We start from the raw sequence: 19893 nt of genomic DNA, 5'->3' as shown, positions 1-19893 counted from the left end.
AATATTGGATTGTTGTGAACAGTATAACTGAGTGACCTGAGGGTACTGAAAAACAAAATTAGGGAGACAGATTTTGTACCTGCCTTCTCAGAAAGCAAGGAGCACTTGAGCTTAGCTGTTTCCCAGCTTGTTGCAGCCTGAATGCAGCTCGAGCACAGTTGGATGTAGGAAGAACTGGCAGCATGCCCTGCCCTGGGAAGCTTCAGGTTTGTCATCATGCATCTGCATTACCGTGCAAAGTCACAACCATCAATGTCATTTGCAAGACTTGCCAGATAGAATACAGAAACCAAATGATGTATCCCATGACTATTTTTAGTAAAAATACATTTTCTGTTCCCTTTTGTCTCTCTGTTCAGTTAGACTGTGCTGATTTGTTTTGTTATCTTCTTCATGCTGTATGAAGAACATTTAAGCTGCTTGCTGTATTCAGAGGTCCAGATCCGTTTCTTTTGTGATTAGCCCTTTTTCCACGGCTGTGACTAAGTCTGAATTTGGATCAATGTCTGACTGTTAATAAGAAAGAAGTCTTATCAATTCCTCTTTATTTTTCCCTGTTCATTCCTTGAGTTACTTGGCTGTGAAACAAAGACATTGCCGTGGCATTTATTAGGAGCATTTGATATTTCTATTTAAATAAGTTTTCTTTAAAAAAAGCCAACATGGCTATCAACACTTGTTTCATGTCTTTGTGACCTGAATGCTGCAACTCTTCCTGCTTACTTCATCTTCACAGGTTTTCCTGAGCTTTGAGCTTGTTGTATTTTTTAGTCATTTTGTTGTCAGTAGGGTCCCATTGCTGTATAATGATTACTTGGGACTGCAAGGATGATATTTTACATTTGATTTCATGTGAAATTCTCAGTGTTTTACCTATCTAGTAGGAATGAAACTTCTGTCTTTCTTCCTGATTTTTTTTTAATTTAGATTAGCTGTCCTCTGTCTTTTACAATGCTCCTTCAGAACAGAATAATAATTTTAATTCAGTTTATCTTAAAATAAACACATTATTTTGTTTTTTCTATATTGGCTTAGAACCTTTGACAACTCACCCTTTGACCGTGGTTTAAGTGGTCTGTTGCAATGCAGCCTTCGTGTTAGTGATTCACAGCAGCTACTGTCAAACGGCTTTTCACTGATCCATGCAAATTGGAACGCTTCATGTTTAATTGAAATTCATTTCTGTGCTATCTGAATATCAGAAAATTTGTTGTGATATACCCTGAGAGTTTTAATTCTCTGTTTGTCTTCAGTATTAAAAGAATGCTAGCAAAAATTCACTAAGCTGAGTGTTCTAAACTACAATCTGAAATGTGTATTTTGGCACACGTATAAAAGATCTACTAGTCAGGGATGCCATGTCTCTCATTTGTCAGTGAAAGCAACAGCAGAGAGAAGTTGTAGGAGAGAATATTTTCATCAAAAGCCAATACAAGGAAGAATGTCTCCAAGCAATTTCTGACCCAAACCTTAAGCATCACCTTTGGCTCATTTCTGTAGCGCTCTGGAAGTCAACGGGCAGGTTAAGGTAATGAACAGGAAAAATAGACTGCTGTGCTGAAAGACATAGGAGAATCAGCCTCCAGGTCATCTCCCTGTGCCTGTTGGGGTTTAGCAGTTTATGATAATTTCCGCTGTTGTCACTTTTTTCATTATCTTATGGTAAATACGAGGTAACACTTTACAGAATCCAGCTTGTCATGGTGCTACTTTTTTCTATGCCATCTAAGAGGAAGCATAGAAGATAAGAGTTAGTTTTTCTTGCAGCTGATTTTTTAAATTTGAATGTTGTTTTAGAATGATGAATAAAGAAAATGTTAGTTTTTTATTCATATTTATTGAATTTGTCTGTTGCACTGTTATATTCCCTTTGAAGGGGAATGTGAGTATTGCATTACCCTCTTTATTAGACTGAATGACAGCATTGCCCAGTAACAAATTTTGAAAACAGAAGAGAAAAGGTATACTTTAATGGGCCCAAGAGCAGAATTTGTGATAACTCTGTGGAACATTCAGTCAAAGCTGTGAAGTTCATAGAACAAGTTATACAAAAGTGCTTCTAATCCTAACAAACACGTTAAAGCATATCAAATCTTAATGTCTAAATAAAAAGCTTGCTGCAGAAATGTTACTAAAAATATTACTGGCTGCTGAGTTTCTTCAATCTATCTATACGTCTGTATAATTTCTACACAGAAGTCACAGAATCATAGAACTGGAGATCTTCTACTGTAGCTCCTGGGATTCTTTTTCTTGCTCTTCTAGAAGGACAGACTGACATTTGCTTTTTTCCAGCATGTAGGAATCTCCCCCAGTCATCACTACCTTTAATTGGTAGAGAATTGAGAATGGCCTCGCAGTGACAGTGGTGACATCTTGTCACGTCCCTTGCGTGTACCCATGTCCATATCATGTGCCATGTTCATTTAAATGTTCCCTAACCTGATTCTTCTCAGTTGAGGTTAAATCTTATTTTCTATGAGTTTTCCCACTGGTCTTTGGCACCTAGGATTCCTCAAAGCAAGTCCTGCTGCTGATGCAAAGAAGGTGTTGAATATTTCATCCTTTATTTGTCGTTTGCCACCAGATCCCTGCCCCATTCAGCAGCGGGCCTACATTTTCCCTGGTTACCTTTTTGCTGCTGATAAGTCTTTACAAGTCTTTCTTGTTGCCCTTCATGTCCCCTGCCAGACTCAACTCCAGATGTATTTTGGCTTCCCTAATCCCATTGTTGCATGCTCAGTCAGTATTTTTTTATTTCTCTTGGGTCACATGGGTGACCTTCTGCTTCTTGTATGTTTTCTTTTCCTGAGCTTAGTCAGGAGCTCCTTGTTTATATACGTAGGCTTTTTGCCACCTCTACTTGATTTCCCATACAGTGATACATTCCTGATCTTTGAGGATCCCTTCTCTCATGATCCTGAACTCTGCCATTCATTATCTTTTCAGCAAAGGTTATCTTTGATCTTCATGGTCCCAGCAGTTCTTCTTTGTAAGTATGAGGTCCAGCAGAGTGGCTCCCTTCCGTAGCTCCTTGATCACCTGTGGTAAGAAATTAACATCACGGTGTACCAGAGACATCTTGGATTGGCTGTGCCCTAACGTGTAGCACTTCCAGCAGGTTACTGAAGATCCCATGAGGGCCAGGACACGGAAGCAAAAGGCTTCCATCAGTACTCTGATGAGGCCTCATCTACTTCCTCCTGATCAGGCAGTCTGTAGCAGGTACCCACCACAATGTTACCTACATTGGTGCTCCTGCAGATCCTGGCCCACAAGCTCTCATTAGGGTCATTGGCAGGTATTTTTAAGGACATAGTTAATGCTGGTTACTTTAGGAAACAGTCAACAATCCTGGCTGCTGAGGCAATTCCTACAAGTATGGTATCATACAGTGCTAGGGAGGCAACAAGTGAGTCTGTTGAGTGTGGGAGGTAGCACACAGCATGTATTTGTCAAGATATTAAAAATATTTCATTGTTTTTGTAAATCTTAAATTCAGACAGACATTCAGAAATTAGTTTCCAAGAAACTGTAGCTTCCTTAGAAGTGCTTGTGATTAGCCCAATTAGCATTTTTTTTCTGATTGCTACCCATGCTTACAGACTTGAGAGTAAATATAGTTCAGTGAGCACTTACCTGGGAAAAGAACATAGAAATCAATGAAAAAAATGATTTTATTCAGACACTGCTGACATTATACAGTAATTCCAGAAATTCTTCAAATTTACTTTAATTAATTGTCATATTTTGTATGAAAAATTGGAAAAAGAACAAACAGAGCAATTTCATCTCCTGAAGAGTGTCAGTGTAACTGATCTGTTTAAATCACAACAGTGGCAGACAGCAGCATGCTGGGTTCAAACAAAAATAGCGTACAGAAAATTACTGGGATATTCTTCACTGCTATGTACTGCGATGCTTGCACAAGCCAAGCTGAGGCCAGTCAGAGCACAAGAACCTATCCTTCTTCAACAGTTTATCAGATATGTATTTTATACAGCTGGGGCTTTGTATTTGTTGGGTGTTTTTTTTACTAATTTGTTCCTTTATTTTAGTACTATGAACAGAAGAGATTCATTCTTCTCATTCTTCTGTTTTTGACTTTGGACTATTTTCTTTTCCTTCTGCTGAGAAGCTGCAGTCACATACTGTTGTTCATTTTCTTACATAGACATTGCACTACTTGTTCTTTCACCAGGAGGAGGTTTTCATATACTGGAGTGTGAATGAGGTTAGGTCTAAACAGTTCTATTTTGGTCTGTTTGTCTGTACTGTAGAATTTCCTTTTTTTCTGATGTTCTTAGTGAATGCTAAGAGGGAAACAAAAGTAAGTTGGGCAGTATGACAGGGAGTGTATGTGACAAGCAGCTTGGCTACCAACTAGTGTTTGTTTGCCCCCTACATCATCTACATTTAGAGGAAAATACAAGAGTTTTGAAATGATTAAGGCTTGGAACCATGTTTCATTATTGCCTTTGAGACTGGAGGACTTATGAATGTAAAATAAAAAGACTGCCAAATGAAGGGGAGAGCTGCAGGTACTTCAGCCCTTAGTGCCAAATATCTGCACATTTATAGTGAAGCAGGTTTATATCTGATGTTTTCCCTAGATCTTAAGTGTCTCCTGTGATCCTGAGAACTGCACGTGAAGCTGCTCTGAGAGCATTTGACATTTAACTCACATGCTGTGCTTTTTATTGTACGTAAGGTCCCTGTTCCTCCATGCCAACAACTGGGCACTTCCTCGCCTTGCTGTGGGAGATGCTTAACACAGACAAGTAACTCCAAACCCAGCTGTACAAAGTCCTCAGTAACCTGCTGTAGTTGAGGCATCTTTGCTCAAGAGGGTTGGATTAGGTAATTTCTAAACCTCTCCTTTCGTACCTCAGCTGTTTTGGCATTCTCTGAATTGATCGACTTGAGCAGAGACCTGATGGGCTTTTGTACCATTTCCAGCATTTTAATTCCCTTCAATGTAATCTACTTGCAGGGGACTGGTTTTAGTAATAACAATATAATTTATCACATGGAAATTTTATCCAAAGAAGTTAGCATTGTTTGTGGTCTTGGTTTCCATTGGTGGTGACGTTGCTGTATCTTGTGACAGCTGGAGATGTTCCTGATTTAATCTGTTGTGAGTGTGGTTTGAATCTTATCTTTTGCAGACAAGACGAAGAATAAACTTTCCTTTCAAATACACATGAAGGTCTTGGCCATGATACCTGCATGCACGGACCACAAGATAAAGTTAATATTTTTTCCACAAGTGGAAGGAGAACACAATGCTGATAAAGAGCTTCATTTTCAACACAGTTGATATAAAACAGTGCTGCCTGTCAGTCATATTATAAAGTGGTTAACATTGATTTTATTAAAGTGAGCACAAAACCCTCAACAAATATTTTAGCTAAATATTACTGTTATGTTTATTTTGGCAGTTTTTGGCCAACACCCTCCTCAGCCTTCTCTGGACCACATTGGATTAATCCCTATCATCTATACATTGTATAATAATCCTGTGTTGTGAATTTGAGAGGGAAATTGTGTCCAGTGGATATGAATGCTCATTCTCACATGTAAAGGAGTACAGTAAAATATATTGGGAGTTCTTTATTTTGCAACGGGGCTGTCTGTCTGCTGTGGTTATGAATGCATGTAAATGAATGCAGAGCACAACAAAGACTGGGCCTTTCACTGTGTTGTCATTCCTCCCTCCCAGCGTTCTCAGTGTGGTTGAAAAGAAATGCTTTTTTGGATTGTTCTTGTTCATGATTACTTAACTGAGTGCCAACATATAAGGACTCTGCATGGTTAACTTACTAGTAGAATGGACTAGTAGAAAAAGAGATCTTTCCAGATACTAACTGCACTAATTTGTGGGAAAAGCATGAATCTTGGAAGTTTCACTCATGTCAACCTCATTAATGTTAGCAGGAAATAGGGAACTTTTCATCTTTGGAAAATATGGCTGTATATGATTAGCCATGAAGCTGTAAGATTGGGAGCATGACATGATAAAAAAAATGTGTACATTCTTATGGTTTTACTTGAATGTATAAAGGTGGATGTGCTCCTGGCCATCCAATGTTGAAGTGGCTCACTTGGCCAGTTGACAGAAGCTTCTAGCCCTGAAACATTTAAAGAAAAGAAAAGTGAAAGGAAAAGACAAATTCCAAAAGATAACAGGACATAAAAATGGTGATATGTATAAAGATGGGAGAAGTTCCTGTCCTTTCAGTTGCTGATGTTTGCTTCCTGCATCTTCAGTAATGGATTGTCATCTTTAAGTGGTGCCTATTAACATCATTTCAGAGCAGAAAAAGAAACAAGTGCTTTCAAGTTCAGTGCCAAATTATGCTGTGCATGGTGCTTTAGTGGGCATCCCACAGATGCAGCTCTTTTCCTGGTCTCTTTCTTTTCACTGGATTTTTATTTATTTATTTATTTATTTATTTATGAAGGTAATATACTTAGTGATAAAGCCAGGCAAAGCAAACTTGATCCTGGATTTGCTATTACCAACTTTTCACCTTACAGAATCAGTTTATTTTAAAAAATATTTCTCTTGAATCTCGTCCAGCAACACAGTTAGACCCACTGTCCGCTCTAGTCCTGAGCTGCATGCCCCTTCTCTACAGGAACCTCTCCCAAAAAGGCAAAGGGAAAACTTTAACCAGCTAAAGTGACTGATTTTTTTTTCTTTTTTAATGGAAAAGAAACAAGGCAACTAGTTAAATAAGGCTGGAAAGAGCAGTGTTTATACCTAATTCTTCACTTGCTTACTGTGCCTTTAAAGAGCACGCTGTGATTTGATCCAACTAGTGAATTCTGAAGCTGCATCAAGCCCTCCACAGTCTTCAGTGGTTCTTAGATATTTTGTTTTCAGGCTCTACTCTAACTCTCCTGCTGTCACCCCTTGCTATCTCTCAGCTGTATTCCTGAACTTGCACAGCAGTTCCTTGTCAGACAGGGCAATATCATTTCTGTCAAAGAAGTATACTGAATTCATCATTTCATAAAGAATTGTATCTTTAGCACCTTATAAGCAAAGCTAATACCAGATATCACATACAGCTCAAAGACCCTCAAGAAAATTTCATCAGCATGAGAAGCTGTCTGAGGAGAAAACAATTCAGCTCCTAAGGAGAAATTAATCTTACTCTGCTTTTCTACTCCTCCTGCAAGAGGAGTTTTCAGAGAAGTCATTTGGTCTCTAATGACAAAGCCAAGCTCAGATTCTGTGCTTAGATCTTGGAAGTCAACTGGTTTGTTCCTGTTGAGCAGGTATGGGGAACTTGCGGGCTGGGGATGCTTCAGAAGCCTCTACTGGTCTGCACATTAACAGATTCCCAAGGACGGCTGCAAGTAGCTGCCCCCGTCTGTGAAATGGTGAGCTAAATCTGGCCTTCGGGCTGTGGGGTCTTACAGCAGTGGTGAAACACTGTTATTGACTGCAGAATCTGATGCAAATCTCTTAAGTATTGTTTTTCTTAAAGCTGCAATTCTTCAAATCATGCAAATGGATCAGATATCTATTGTATTTAGCTTAAAAGGAAGGAGATATTTTGGTTTTGTGGCCACCTTCAAAATGCAGGAAAGTTACTGTGTTTTCTAAATTTGGCTTACCATTTCCTGATCATAAATACAATGCTTGCCAGTGAAATAAGAAAGAAGAAAGGGAAGAAAATCTTTATGGATCAAGACTTATAACCATCCTCACATTTACTTTGGTCTGGATTTGGATTTTATCCATAGCAAGACTTTTGCTATCCGTAGTGTGCCTATTTTAAGAAGAAAAGCTTTGGCATAAGGTTTGGACCAGCTATCTTACTGTTGATCACTAGAAAATGGCTCTGACATTCAGAAAGGTTGCCGCAATTGTCTGTGAAAGTTTTCAGCGGGAGAGAATGCCTTTGTGGAGCAGCACTAACAAGGAAAAGGATTTGTGCCGTCCCCACTGCTTTAACTCATCAGCCTTTGTTAAAGGAAACATTGTGAGCCAGACCAGGAGGGGAGTTGGCTTTCTAAGTTTAACACCACAGCATTCTGTGAAGCAAATTTTGTAATGAAAGTCCTGAAAATGTTTTGACCTGTTGTAGGAGAGGATTGCCTACAGGCAGTGCTTAAATCTATTTTCACACTGTAAGCTTCCTGATAAATAGTAACCTTGAGATCTTTTGTGCTGCCTATTCTGAAAGTCTTTGATAGGGGTAAGGTACTGAATGGCTTTAAGATTTACTGAAAGTTAATAATCACCTGATGATTTTTTAAGAAGCAAATAATTAGCTTAGCCAGAGCTGGTATAGCCTGAAGAATTTATAATCTTCAGACTGAAGTCTAGCTGCAGGAGCTTTAACAATCATTGAATTAAGGTTTCTGTCACCAAATCACCTCAAATTTGAATGAAGAAAAGAGCTCAGCAAGATTGGTTTGCTTATGGAGAAAAACGTCTGAGGAGCTGACCTCATTTTTAGAAAGAGAGGGATGTAATTATTTAAACATATTATTGAAATGGTGACGTTAACCATTTCGCTGTAGATTCGGGAAGAGGTAGTGTTCTGCCTATCCTAGTGCCACAGGACTTTCAGAAATTTAGGAATTCACAAATTTAGGACTCTGTGTTTGTGAGCTCTTGACTTCAGTGCTCAAACATAGCAGCTGACATAATATCTGGCAGACAGGAGGCATGCCTGTGTCTGTGGTCAGACTGAAGGGCCCTTTGCAAGGCACCGAGCATGGTCACCGTCACGGTGATCTGCAGGAGCTCTGCACAGTCCAGGCTTGGCCCAGACGTCAGGTGCTTCACTGGCACTCCATAGTTCTGCTAATCTCAGCAGGATTCAAGAAGGCATTAGTGCAGTAAGTTTATTAGAAGAGATAATTAGCACAAAGCAGATGAGGATTTCATAAAGAAGGAGACTTGCTCTGCATCACTGAGGCCTAGTTACGTGACACGGCAAGGCCCCAGCTGAGCCTTCTTGCTTCCCAGCTCCCCTGTACTTGGAGCATCCATTGGCACACACCCCATATGGGTAAACCCAGTTGAGGAATCGCCAAATCTGATGAGATGCATCTGGAGAGTATGGTGATGTGAACAAAAACCCTTCAAAAAGCAACACACACGCACAGGTTCAGTGACTGGCAGCCCAGCAGAACAGATGCATGCAGCCAGGCAGTGAGCTGTGGAGCAAGCAGGCACAGGGGAAAGGTGAGGCCCAGCTGATTCGCCAGAGGACTCCAGCTACTGTCCTTGGGATCAGCTGCACACAGAGAAAGCTCTTTGATCTGTATTCCACCAGGAGATTGAGCTTTTCTCAGGTGGGAGGTAAAAGAAGAAAACAAAGCACATGTAGGGCATGAAAAATTATAGAATCTAGGCTATATTTAAAGAAACAACAGATCATTGAGTTTGCTCATTGCAGGCATGCCCACAGATTGACAGAAAGAATCTACTTCAAGTCAATATATTTTTATTAAAACAAGTCATGTTTTTTAGACTCTTTCCATGCTATTAAAAATGCATGATACTGAGAGGCCCATGCTACTCATGGGAGTGAGTGAGTGGTTCTGATTGCAGTGGGAAACTCTTGGATTATTTTTGCCTTCTAATAACCTGAGCCTTCCCTTGAGCTATTTGTGAATTCCCTCCCAAAATTTCTGAACTTCCTCAGTCTGGTCAAACTGTTGGAAATTAGAGCAGACCAGTTTGTTCCCTGTACATTGGTGCAGAGCTAGGGTTTTCATCAAAGCACTGGAGAATTACCTTTATAACATTTCAGTGTCACATAATGCATTTTGTCCAGTCTTTCTCCATGCAGTATGAATATTCCTATTTTTAAAGGCATGGTGCAATACATGTAATATTTAAACTAATCTAGGAAAGTACTGAGTAGGTTATCATTACGTCCTGACTCACGTGTCTTTCCTTATGAATGATAGCTTTTAACAGATACCAAAATAAAATAGATTTTAACTCATCTTCACAGCTCTTCACAGCCTAGTTTTCTAGCAGTACATCTGAGGTATTTTTATTGTACATTACCTTCCTGTAATAGAAAAAACACCTCAAAACTCTGCAGAAAGTATCAATGAAACTATACTTTCAAAACAGCAATTTTGAAAGTAAATATAATGTTATAATATCACTGTTTCCCAATCACTCAGTACCCAAGGCTACTGCTCAGTCGTTTGTTAGTGAACCATCAGGATATCCTCAAATATTTATTAACCACATAGGATGGGAACTCTCTAAAGTATTCACACATTCAAGAAATTGCCAAACTTGGTTTCCTAATTGTTGTACCTTTTACTGGCCAGGCTGTGATGTGTATGATGCAGGTCTCAGCCTAGGTTTGCTGAGGCTGTAGATGGTCAGGTTCAGTAAAGCAAAAAATTATCCTAATTTCATTAAGTATCTTCTTCTGTGCTGGACTTCAGGCCTATTTATTGTGAAGCCTTGAGGAATCACATGGGAAGTAGTCAATGAGTGATTTGGAGACTTTCAGCCAAGATGTGGTATAGAAAGCTGTTCATTTCTATCTCTCAGTTGGATTTCATTCTTTAGCGCCTAGAGGCAGTAACTGATGGTATGAATGCATCTAATTTGGGTCTTCAGTGTCGATGCTCTTCCTTTAGGCATCTTTCCTGGTGCATAGATAAAGCCTGCACTCAGTATTTATATGTGTGCATATGTGTCAAGTGTGAGATGTGAGCTCTCTTTTGTATTGGTAAGGTGCCATATGTGGGCCATAGGTACCTCTTCACTGCTTTCCGTAGAATCACATTGGTGTACCAATTCTAAGTAACTAATCTCATGTTCACTGTTACTCAAGAAAAAGCAGATAAGACTTAATCCCTCCCCCATAGGAAGTCAATATAATTCATAAGAGCTCTTGACCCCTTATCTTTCTGATGTAGCTTTCATATCACAATAAAAATCATCAGTCTGGAACAGAACAGTTTGACAGGATGACTCAGTAAAGCCACAAAATGACAGATACTAGAAATAAAAAGCAAACAACCCGTGCCAGGTCATTGCTGTCAGAGCTGGATCCTTCACCTGTTGTGCCTACTGCATATACAGCTTATAGTTTGGGAGCCATGATTTCTGTTCCCAGGGTGGATTATTGAAATTATTACCTGAAAATTTAATATGATCTTATTTATTTTCTAAGATTATGGGTTCCATCTAAAGATACGACTTGTACAGCAGTAACCATGGCTTTGCTTGCTGTTCCCAGACTGATAATCCCAGCCAGCCCTGAAACCAGCACACTCCTTACCTCCACATCACTTCTTCTCCTGTCTGCTGGGCTGCCTTGCGCTCTCAGCTCTCCGTGTTTGCAACCAAGTCCTCACCTTGTCCATCTATGTGGAACTGGGGCAAAAAAAACCCAAACAAAATACAACAGACCTCTAGACCAAATACCTTATTTCCCCAGACTTGATGATGAAGACAGCAAAGCTGGGGGTTACCTGCTTTGTGGTCTCTGGACAGCTCACTCATTCTTATCTGAGTCCTTTGTTTACTCTTTTAAAAGGATAGCTATTACAAACCAGCTTTAATGCTGTCTGTAGATTAGAGCTTTGCTTGAAGGCAGCTTGTAGTGTCTTCCAGCAAAGCAGGTAGAGTACATCACAGTGTGCTGTCTGATGTGCCTGTAAAAAGAGCTGGGGACATTTCACCGAAAGTGGTAGTTGGATTATCCAAGAACAGTGTATAAAAGTGCATTGCATATGCTGAATGGTTTTAGCTGGGAGAGGAGCTAGAAGATTCAGAGGAGGGTGGTTGTTTTGTCTCCTGCCTTAGATCAGAGGCTGTACCTCTCAAACAGTGCTCTAAGCTTCTCACTTGTTGGCATTTGGGGGACAGAGAGGACAGGAGGAGGAGTTTTTTTCAGCTGGCATTGCTTTAGTTGATGTTTGTATTTAAACATTAATTTGTTCAGGAGTTTGAATCCAGAAATGCATATATATTCATAAATTAAGTAGCATCAGAGAACATTCCTGAGTGCTGTAACTCCACCATCTGTCCTGCTGAATTGTCCCAGTGGTACCTGGCCTGCCCATGGCCTTACTAAACCAGCATGGTTTTCCAGTATGGTTCGGGAGCTGGTACAGTCTGCTGCAGTGGGCAGACTGCATGCAGTCACCCCGAGCTGAGGAGTAATGGTGTGGATGTGGGCTGTTCTCTGCCTGCATCAGTGCCAGGGACAACTAAGAGCAGTTAATTTTTTAATACAAACGTAGCCTATAAGCTCTGTATCTTCTCCCTGTGAGAAGTCTCTCTCATTTGCTCAGTGACTTTTTCAACCCAGTATATGGATACAGAGCAGTCCAAAAAAAGGGGATTAACTATTGTCTACTGAGAATTCAGAGCAGAGATTTGAACCAAGAGCTGCCCACTTTTCTGGTGGAGAACACATCATCAGACAACACATTTCGTAGGCAGTTTGGTCTCATGTTGCTGCAGTGTAGCTTTTATGGTGAACTCAGATGGTGTCTGAGTCAGAGGTACAGGAAGGAGAATGATGCTCCAGCATGGTGAGTGGGCCTGCCCTCAGTGGGAACTCCTGGGGACATGTCTCTGCCCTGATACACAGTCATTAATGAACAGAGGAGACTGAAGCTGTGTGCCTGCCACTGGTGAGAGGGTGAGCAGCATGTGTTTGGGTTCAAATCACCATGGGAAGAAGAGGGAATTACTGCTCTGGACCTCAGGTTCTGGTGAAGCCCTTTTAGTCAAATGGCAAATTTCAGCTGTGAAAAGCTAGTGCCTCTGATTTCATTTCAAAAAGAATCTGTCTTTCTCCTTCCAGTAAGCTAAGTATTGGTCTGTGTTCACAACGTGGAGGAGGAAAGCCTTTGTTCATATTAAATTTTGGTGCTTTACAAAAGGAGAATTTACTGACACTGCCTGGAACAATGGTGCTGTAGCTGATGAAGGCAGAGAGAAATTGTCTGCCTCGCATCTGTGGAATTTCCTGCATATCCTTCCTGAAGGCTTTGGGAAGCTGCTTCAGACAGAAAGCACTTAGCATCTGTAAAGGGAGAGGAGAACATCTATCAAACACGGGAAGATCAAAAACTGTGACTCCCTGTGGAGTGACTGTTGGGAGGGAAACAGCTGAATAATGTTGAACACATTCAGTTCTCTGACTTCACCTAACGCATACTGTGAAGGCTGTGTTTGTAGTCAAAGGATGAATCATTTTTATGGATAGGGAAAAGATTTTGTGCTTTTGCCTTAAAAGGCACTGTGCTATTATTTGTTTGAGAGGTAATGCCACTTGCTTTTGCCTCCTTTTAGACAAATATAAATATAAATATTAATCTGGAAAGTGATTTTTTTTTCTTTTTTTTTCCTGGCCTGTCCATGAGATGATTTGGGAGGTGGTTTAGGTGCTTGGTATGCTGTAAATGTTGGAGATCTGGCATGGGCTTTTAAAAACTCAACTATCTTAAAAGATTCAAGTTGCCTAAACCTCACTGATAATTAGTCTCAGATGGATAGCAAGAATATTCAGTGCCCATGCTCATGCTTCAGAATCCAGAGCTACAGTGGTTTTGAGTACAAAATCATTGAGACAGTTCAACCCTTCATCTTGAAAGTGCCTTTCACAATTACTTCTACAAGGAGCAGGCTGTTGTCTCAGAATCAGCACGCTCCATGGGAAGCATATCCAACGGGAGAACAGCATGACTGGGGTTGAGCTGACAGACAGCACTGTAATGAATTAAAATATCGCACACATGGTTGCTGTTTTATGGCTGTGACCTTCTCTTTTCCGAAGACACAAGTCTTCCACTGGGAGCTGAAAGGTATAAAACAGCCTGACAACACAGCATGTCAGCACGTGTCTCTACCATAAGTATAGCTAATATTTCCTATTAGTGCTGTGTAGCACTCTCTGGGCAGCAATCAGTTCCATTTAAATAAGATGAATATGAAAGTAATAACGTTTCAGATTTTACTCTTGTACATACTGTCAAGGGAAGGAATGTTGATGATTTTTTTTTTTTAATGGTCTGATAGTGAAATGCAATGAAAATGTAATTCCTCCAACATGGTCAGTGCTCTTTTTAATTCTCCCGTCTGAATTTTTTTAGGGTTTTGAAGGTATTCCTGTCCAGAACTGCTCAGCGTATTCCATATATGACAGGTGGGCGAGTGATGAGGATGCTGGCTGTAATTCTCCTGGTAGTCTTTTGGTTTCTCATTGGCTGGACTTCTGCAATAACCCAAAATTTGGAAAGAAACATTCCTCTAATTGGCCAAGGGCAAACATCTGACCACCTGATCTTCAATATGTGCCTCATGGACCGCTGGGATTACATGATGGCTGTTGGTATGTTCATTTTCTAGTTTATCTTCTAATGTCTAAAATAAGGCTTAGTTCCTTTTTCTTTACATTTCTTTTCCTTCTAGAATATCTTAGGGCTTTATCGGGCTGCATAACATCATTAGAAAAGCATGTAGGAGAATAAAATGTTGGTTTATGTTTTTAAATGGTCTGAGAAGTAAAACAACTAAAATATATTGAGAATTTTATGACTTTCAAAGGTTTGTAACTAAGATGATAGTAACAAGGTGATTGGTGCTCCAGGAATGGTTGGGTTTTTTTTTTGATTGCTGAATATATCTAACTGTTCTACACTAGTACGGTGAGAAATTATGGTAGGAATAACTATAGTGGGCTTTGCACTTCTGCCCCACAGAACTGGACAGAGCTGTTGTATGAGGAGGGAGAGGACTTGCAAGAACACTCCTTCATAGAAAATTGGACATATTTTAATACAAAAGCTGTGGGAATAAAAAATGCATACCAAACTTTTCAACTGAATACATTTTCTAGATATGCTGTTGGTGCTTGGGATAGGTAGGAGCTAAAAAATGCCATGCGTCAGAATTCAGTTCTGCCATAGCGAGATAAAAAATGACACATTTTTGTTTCCTTCATTTTATAACACACAGTGAGTTTTATGTGGTGAAACATTCTTCATCGCAATCACTGGATAGCTTCAGTCCATCTGCACCTAGAGCCCTTAGTTCCAGAACAGCACAGGTGTGCCACCCACACTCTCAAATATGTAAATGTTTTGAAATTTTAACTAATTATTTAGCTTTCTGTCCTTTCCCTCCTTCCCCATGGACATCCTATTGACAGAGACCTGCTGCTGAGAATAAGGGGAAGGTAATGGGCTGCACTTCACATGGGAGTAAAGGCAAGATGGATAGAAACAACCAGTGGTATTTGGAGTATTTTCTCTGAGAGTGGCATACAGAATGCCACTGCATTGTAACACGCATTTTAAAGGACAAAGCACTGCTTCCAGCTTCACCAAGGACTTTCCACAGCTCTAAGCTACTCAGCCCCCTCTCATCCCTGTGCTGTGCTCTGCTCTTCCCTCCTTCATGTAAGATCTCTCAGGCACACTGCTCCTCATTTGTGGATATTCTCACGGGATGTTCACATGAAGAGAAGTATAAACAAGTACTTCTTGAGATGTGTCTCTATTTGGGTCCTTTTGGAGGGGTTTACTAAGAAAACAGGACTCTGTTTTGTCATAATACTACAGTATTATCACCAGAGATTATGTAAAATTAATAACAAATGAGAATTAAATGTGGAACATGATGTCATCTTCACTCATCCATGTTGGATGAAAATTTTACTGCATTTCACAGCCAGCAATACAGGGTAGGATTATCACAACTTTGATGCCAGTAGTTGTTGCATAATGGCAAACAAATGTGTTTATTCCCTTCATCTTACAACTGTGGCAGTGAACTGAAAAACAACTCAGATCTTAATGGCTGATTATGACCCTTTTGATACTAAATGATGTTGGAAATAGCAAAGATTGTTTTTTAAGACAAATTTACATCTAGAGGGGTTTTTAATGTTTTTTTTTTCCTTTTTCTTTTCAAAATGCACTCAAGCATAGTAGAGACAAAGCTGACTTGCAAGCTTGAATACAGTTGGTCGTAATTTCCTTTGTTCTGGCCTTTTGCCTTTGCACCCAAACTACCTTATAAACATTTGTGCAAGTCTTCAGTAAACTGTGGAGTTGTGAGTGATACCAGGATTTGTACGGCTGTAAGCCTGTACAAACCTGTGTGTCTGTACATTTATCTATGAATGTGCACTTGAAGGTGTTTATTGTTAATGAAGTCTCAAAAGCTTACAGCCAGGAGGACCTAGTTCCAAAACCAGATAATTCATTTCAAAGAGCTGTCAGGAGAAATACACATAATGCAGAACCCCTTTCATTCCTGCAGTTGACTGGGAACAGCCATCTAAAAGATTTTATGCTGCAAATGATGTGATAGGTTATGATATTTGATTCAAAGTGGCAAAATAAAAATGCAGGAGGACAATTTGTGGAAGATTTGTTATTTAATTTGATTTAGGACTTTATACAAAGCTAATTAATACTTTGTAATATATTCTGTCACCTGTAGCCAATGCTCCAATGCCTCACTGTTTTTCACTCTGCTGGCAATGTCTCACTGAAACGTAGAGAGGGAATTTTCAAGGTCACAGATTAGCGAAGTGAGAATTAACAAAGCTCTGTTAGAAAGTCATAATGAGATGAAGCCTTTATGCTACCAGAGATTACTGGAGTTAGGATTTATGAAGCATTTTCCATACTAATCATCCTACTTAGGCTCTATCTCCAGAGACTTACTGCAGTGAATGTTTTATAGTTACATTTCCATTAAGTTTGAGAGGGTGCTCTCTGAGAGAAGTAGGGACTTTTAGACATAAAGGTTGTCACCATTTTTAACACTGCCTTTCTACTCTGTGATATGCTGATGAGAGAAATTAGCCCTCAGAAAACGCTTATCAGTGTAATGTAATGTAAGTTAGTATGTACTTTCCTTGACGTTGGATACTTGTGGGTATTTTAATTGGGACTTGCCTGGATTCTTTTATTTCTTTTCTGTTTGTGCACCACTGCTGGAGTTGTGGCATCTGTCTCCTAGACAAGCCATGGCATGGATCACAACCTGAGATTTTAGAGAAAGACCTGAGGGCCTGAAAAGGCTCATCCTCAAAGCCTTTCTGCTATGGTTTGAATAAATCCTATACCTCTACCTGCCACAGCACGATTTCTGATTTCAAGTTAGAAAAAAATAGCTGAAAAACTTGTACCCAAAGGCTCATGGTGTCACAAATCAAACTATTATTCTTTACCTGGAGGGAAGAATCATCTAAGTGAAAGAGATGTGAGAGCAGTACTCAGAAAAACTTACCACTAAAAGGAAAACGAAGTAATAAGTTTAATGTGCAGAGCCCCTGGCAGGAGAGAAAGATAGGCAGAGAGGTAAACATGCATGTGCAAACACCAGTAAAAAGCAGAGGTGAAATCTTGGTGCACAGAGGATCCTGTCTTCGTTAGGGCCAGGGTTTTACCCAGTGTGGATAGCATTTAAGCTCTCGTTTTTAAAAATCCCCGTGTGTACCCTGTGTGTGTTTTTTGACATTTTATTTAAACCAGAAGTTAAAGGCAGGTTTTAAACAAATGCAGCTAGGTGTTTTTCTGAGCACAAGTGTGATTCCCAGCTGGCAGGAGCTGTGCTCCTCTGGCTCAGCTGCTGCACTAATTGGGAGTTCAGGTTTTGGGTTCTGGATATAAAGGGAATTACAAACACACAACTCTGTCATAATTACTGAATGCCCTCAGCCAGGAAAAGAAACAAAGAAGTATTTTAGTCTGTGTTCCCAAAAGGGTTTCCTCCCACTGTTCATTTGTTAATATTTAACATATATAATCCTTGCATCTAAAGAGGATATGAATTGCTAGGACCGGCTCTGACAGATTGGGAATTAAGGGTTCCCTTAAAGTTAGGGCATTGTGGCACAGCCTCACAAAGACCCCTTATTAAGTTTTGTACAGGCCCTCAGCTGCGTTCCGTGAATGAGTAATTATTATTTCTTTTTGTTATCCCCATTTGATGTGGCCCTATGCCATATTTAGGGTACTTTGTTCAGAGTATTCAGTGAATTAAGAATTGTTAATTTCTAAATGGGCATTCTTAAGCCATGTTCTCCTTAGCATGAATGTACAAAGATTAATGCCAAAAATTGTCAGCAACAGCTATCTCTTCTGAGTGCTCTCTTGAGACATCTGGGAACTAATTCTTCTGAGCAGTGTTTATAGCCTCCTCTGTGTGGAAAGCCCAGCCAGAAGGTAATTGTTAGAATTCAACACTGACGAATATCTGGTTTCAGTTTTCATGTTAAGACTCTCAGAAAATGTGAAAATAGTGATTGCTTGTGAAAAGCTTACTCTAAGTGATACAACCAGGACTTTCTAAAGTGTTTACAGCAGAAATGGGAAGTGAATCCTGTTTTACAAAGAAGTCTTATGCAGCTTTCACTACAAGACTGCCCTTTTTCTGATTGTAACCCACTGCTTTTCCTGCCACGTACACCTCTTTCACAGTCCGTATCACCAATTATGTGTGCAATCTAAGTCCCCCATCTCTAAGACACAATAAATCTTAAGAAAGTGTAGGGAAGAACAACAAAGACAACTAGTAATGTCTCCTCCATGAGAATAAATGAAGTGGGGCAATTCATTCATCTCAGATTAACTGCTTCTGTCAATTCAATTTAAAATAAAGCATGCTTAAGGGTGATGGAAAATGAAATATTCCCCCCAAAATAGTGTGTTACGTACAATGAGCAGTAAACATTTTTCAGTTTCCCTTTCTCAAAAGTAGTTGGAACCCTTGGTTTGAACAGTTCAAGTTGCACTGCCCCCTGCAGTGACATTCATTGATTTTTATACCTGCCCCATCACAAGTGAAAGCCAATAACCCTTCTGTAGGCACAGTTGGTACAAAGTGTTTCTCCTAAGGAAACCAGTAACAGGTGTCTCAACCACATGTTTGTATATCAGTAAATTTTGTATTCAGATTCTTCTGCAAGCCACCTGTGGGAGGAGAAGGCTTTGGGAGAGGCTAGGAGATGCTACGACTTCCTCTTGTCTTGGCAGCAGAATCCATTTCTTGTATGGCTTCAATTCTTTCCTGTCATTCGACTATTATGGATACTGTTGGCATCTGATTGCATCCTCTTTAAGATGTGAGAGAAGCAGTCCCACACTCAGCTTGCTTCTCCCTCTTCCACCCACTCAAAAGTGGATGACAGAGCACAGGAGAGTGGTCAACGGGCTTTAATAGCAGCGGGCAAAGGAAGGAATGAGGGAGGGCAGCACATCTCTATAGAAGAAGGAATAAAATGAAGAAATGAAGAAAATAGGGGAAAAGTGCAGAAATGAGGGGAGATCCAGCCATACGTTTAATGCAGGGAGACTCCTCCAGAAGGGACAGGTTGCTCATGCTCAAGTCAGTGGACGTCTGCATGGCCAGCAAAAAGCATCTCTCATTTTCCTCAGCCCATGTTGTACACAGGCTGTTGGGTCAGCATGTGCCTGGCGCTTGCCCAAGTGGTCTTGCAAGGCAGTCACGGCAGCTCAGGGGATGGAGCCTGCTGTGCTACAGCAGCCTATGGACACCTACTCTTCTTTCAGCCGTGCACAGCTACAAACCATGTGAATTCTGGTAGTGAAAATATGTCAGGATTCGGCACCATTAATTGTTCCTCCACATATAAGTCTCTTTATTGCTGTGCCTGGCACATTAAAGTAATTCTGAGATATGATCAGAGAGAGAGATAAACCTCTGCTAATTTATAATTTGCTAGGAATAATTCGGCACTGAAGACCCGTACATGTAACCATGATTAGCTGAAATACAGAACAACCCATTCAGCCTAAGAAAAAACTTGTACTATGACATGGCACACCTCTCCAGCTGGGTGACTGAATGCAGTGAAGGCAGAAAGAGAACACACTGGCTGGCTGTGGAGAAGCAGG

General features: G+C 40.2%; 1 protein-coding gene across 2 annotated transcripts in view; it reads left to right on the top strand.

The window, feature by feature from the left end:
• GPR158 (G protein-coupled receptor 158) overlaps positions 1-19893 on the top strand; it is a 184468-nt gene that overhangs the window by 145904 nt on the left and 18671 nt on the right. Inside the window, exon 7 of one of the 2 annotated variants that reach the window (NM_001257299.2) lies at positions 14113-14351. The exons of the other annotated variant lie outside the window; for it this stretch is intronic. Coding sequence (NP_001244228.2) covers positions 14113-14351 — 239 coding nt within the window. The remainder of the gene's footprint in view (positions 1-14112; positions 14352-19893) is intronic. 2 annotated transcript variants of the gene reach the window in all.

This window comes from Gallus gallus, chromosome 2 (genome assembly GCF_016699485.2).
Source record: "Gallus gallus isolate bGalGal1 chromosome 2, bGalGal1.mat.broiler.GRCg7b, whole genome shotgun sequence".
Lineage (NCBI taxonomy): Eukaryota > Metazoa > Chordata > Aves > Galliformes > Phasianidae > Gallus > Gallus gallus.
This window is presented reverse-complemented; position numbering and strand designations above follow the sequence as displayed.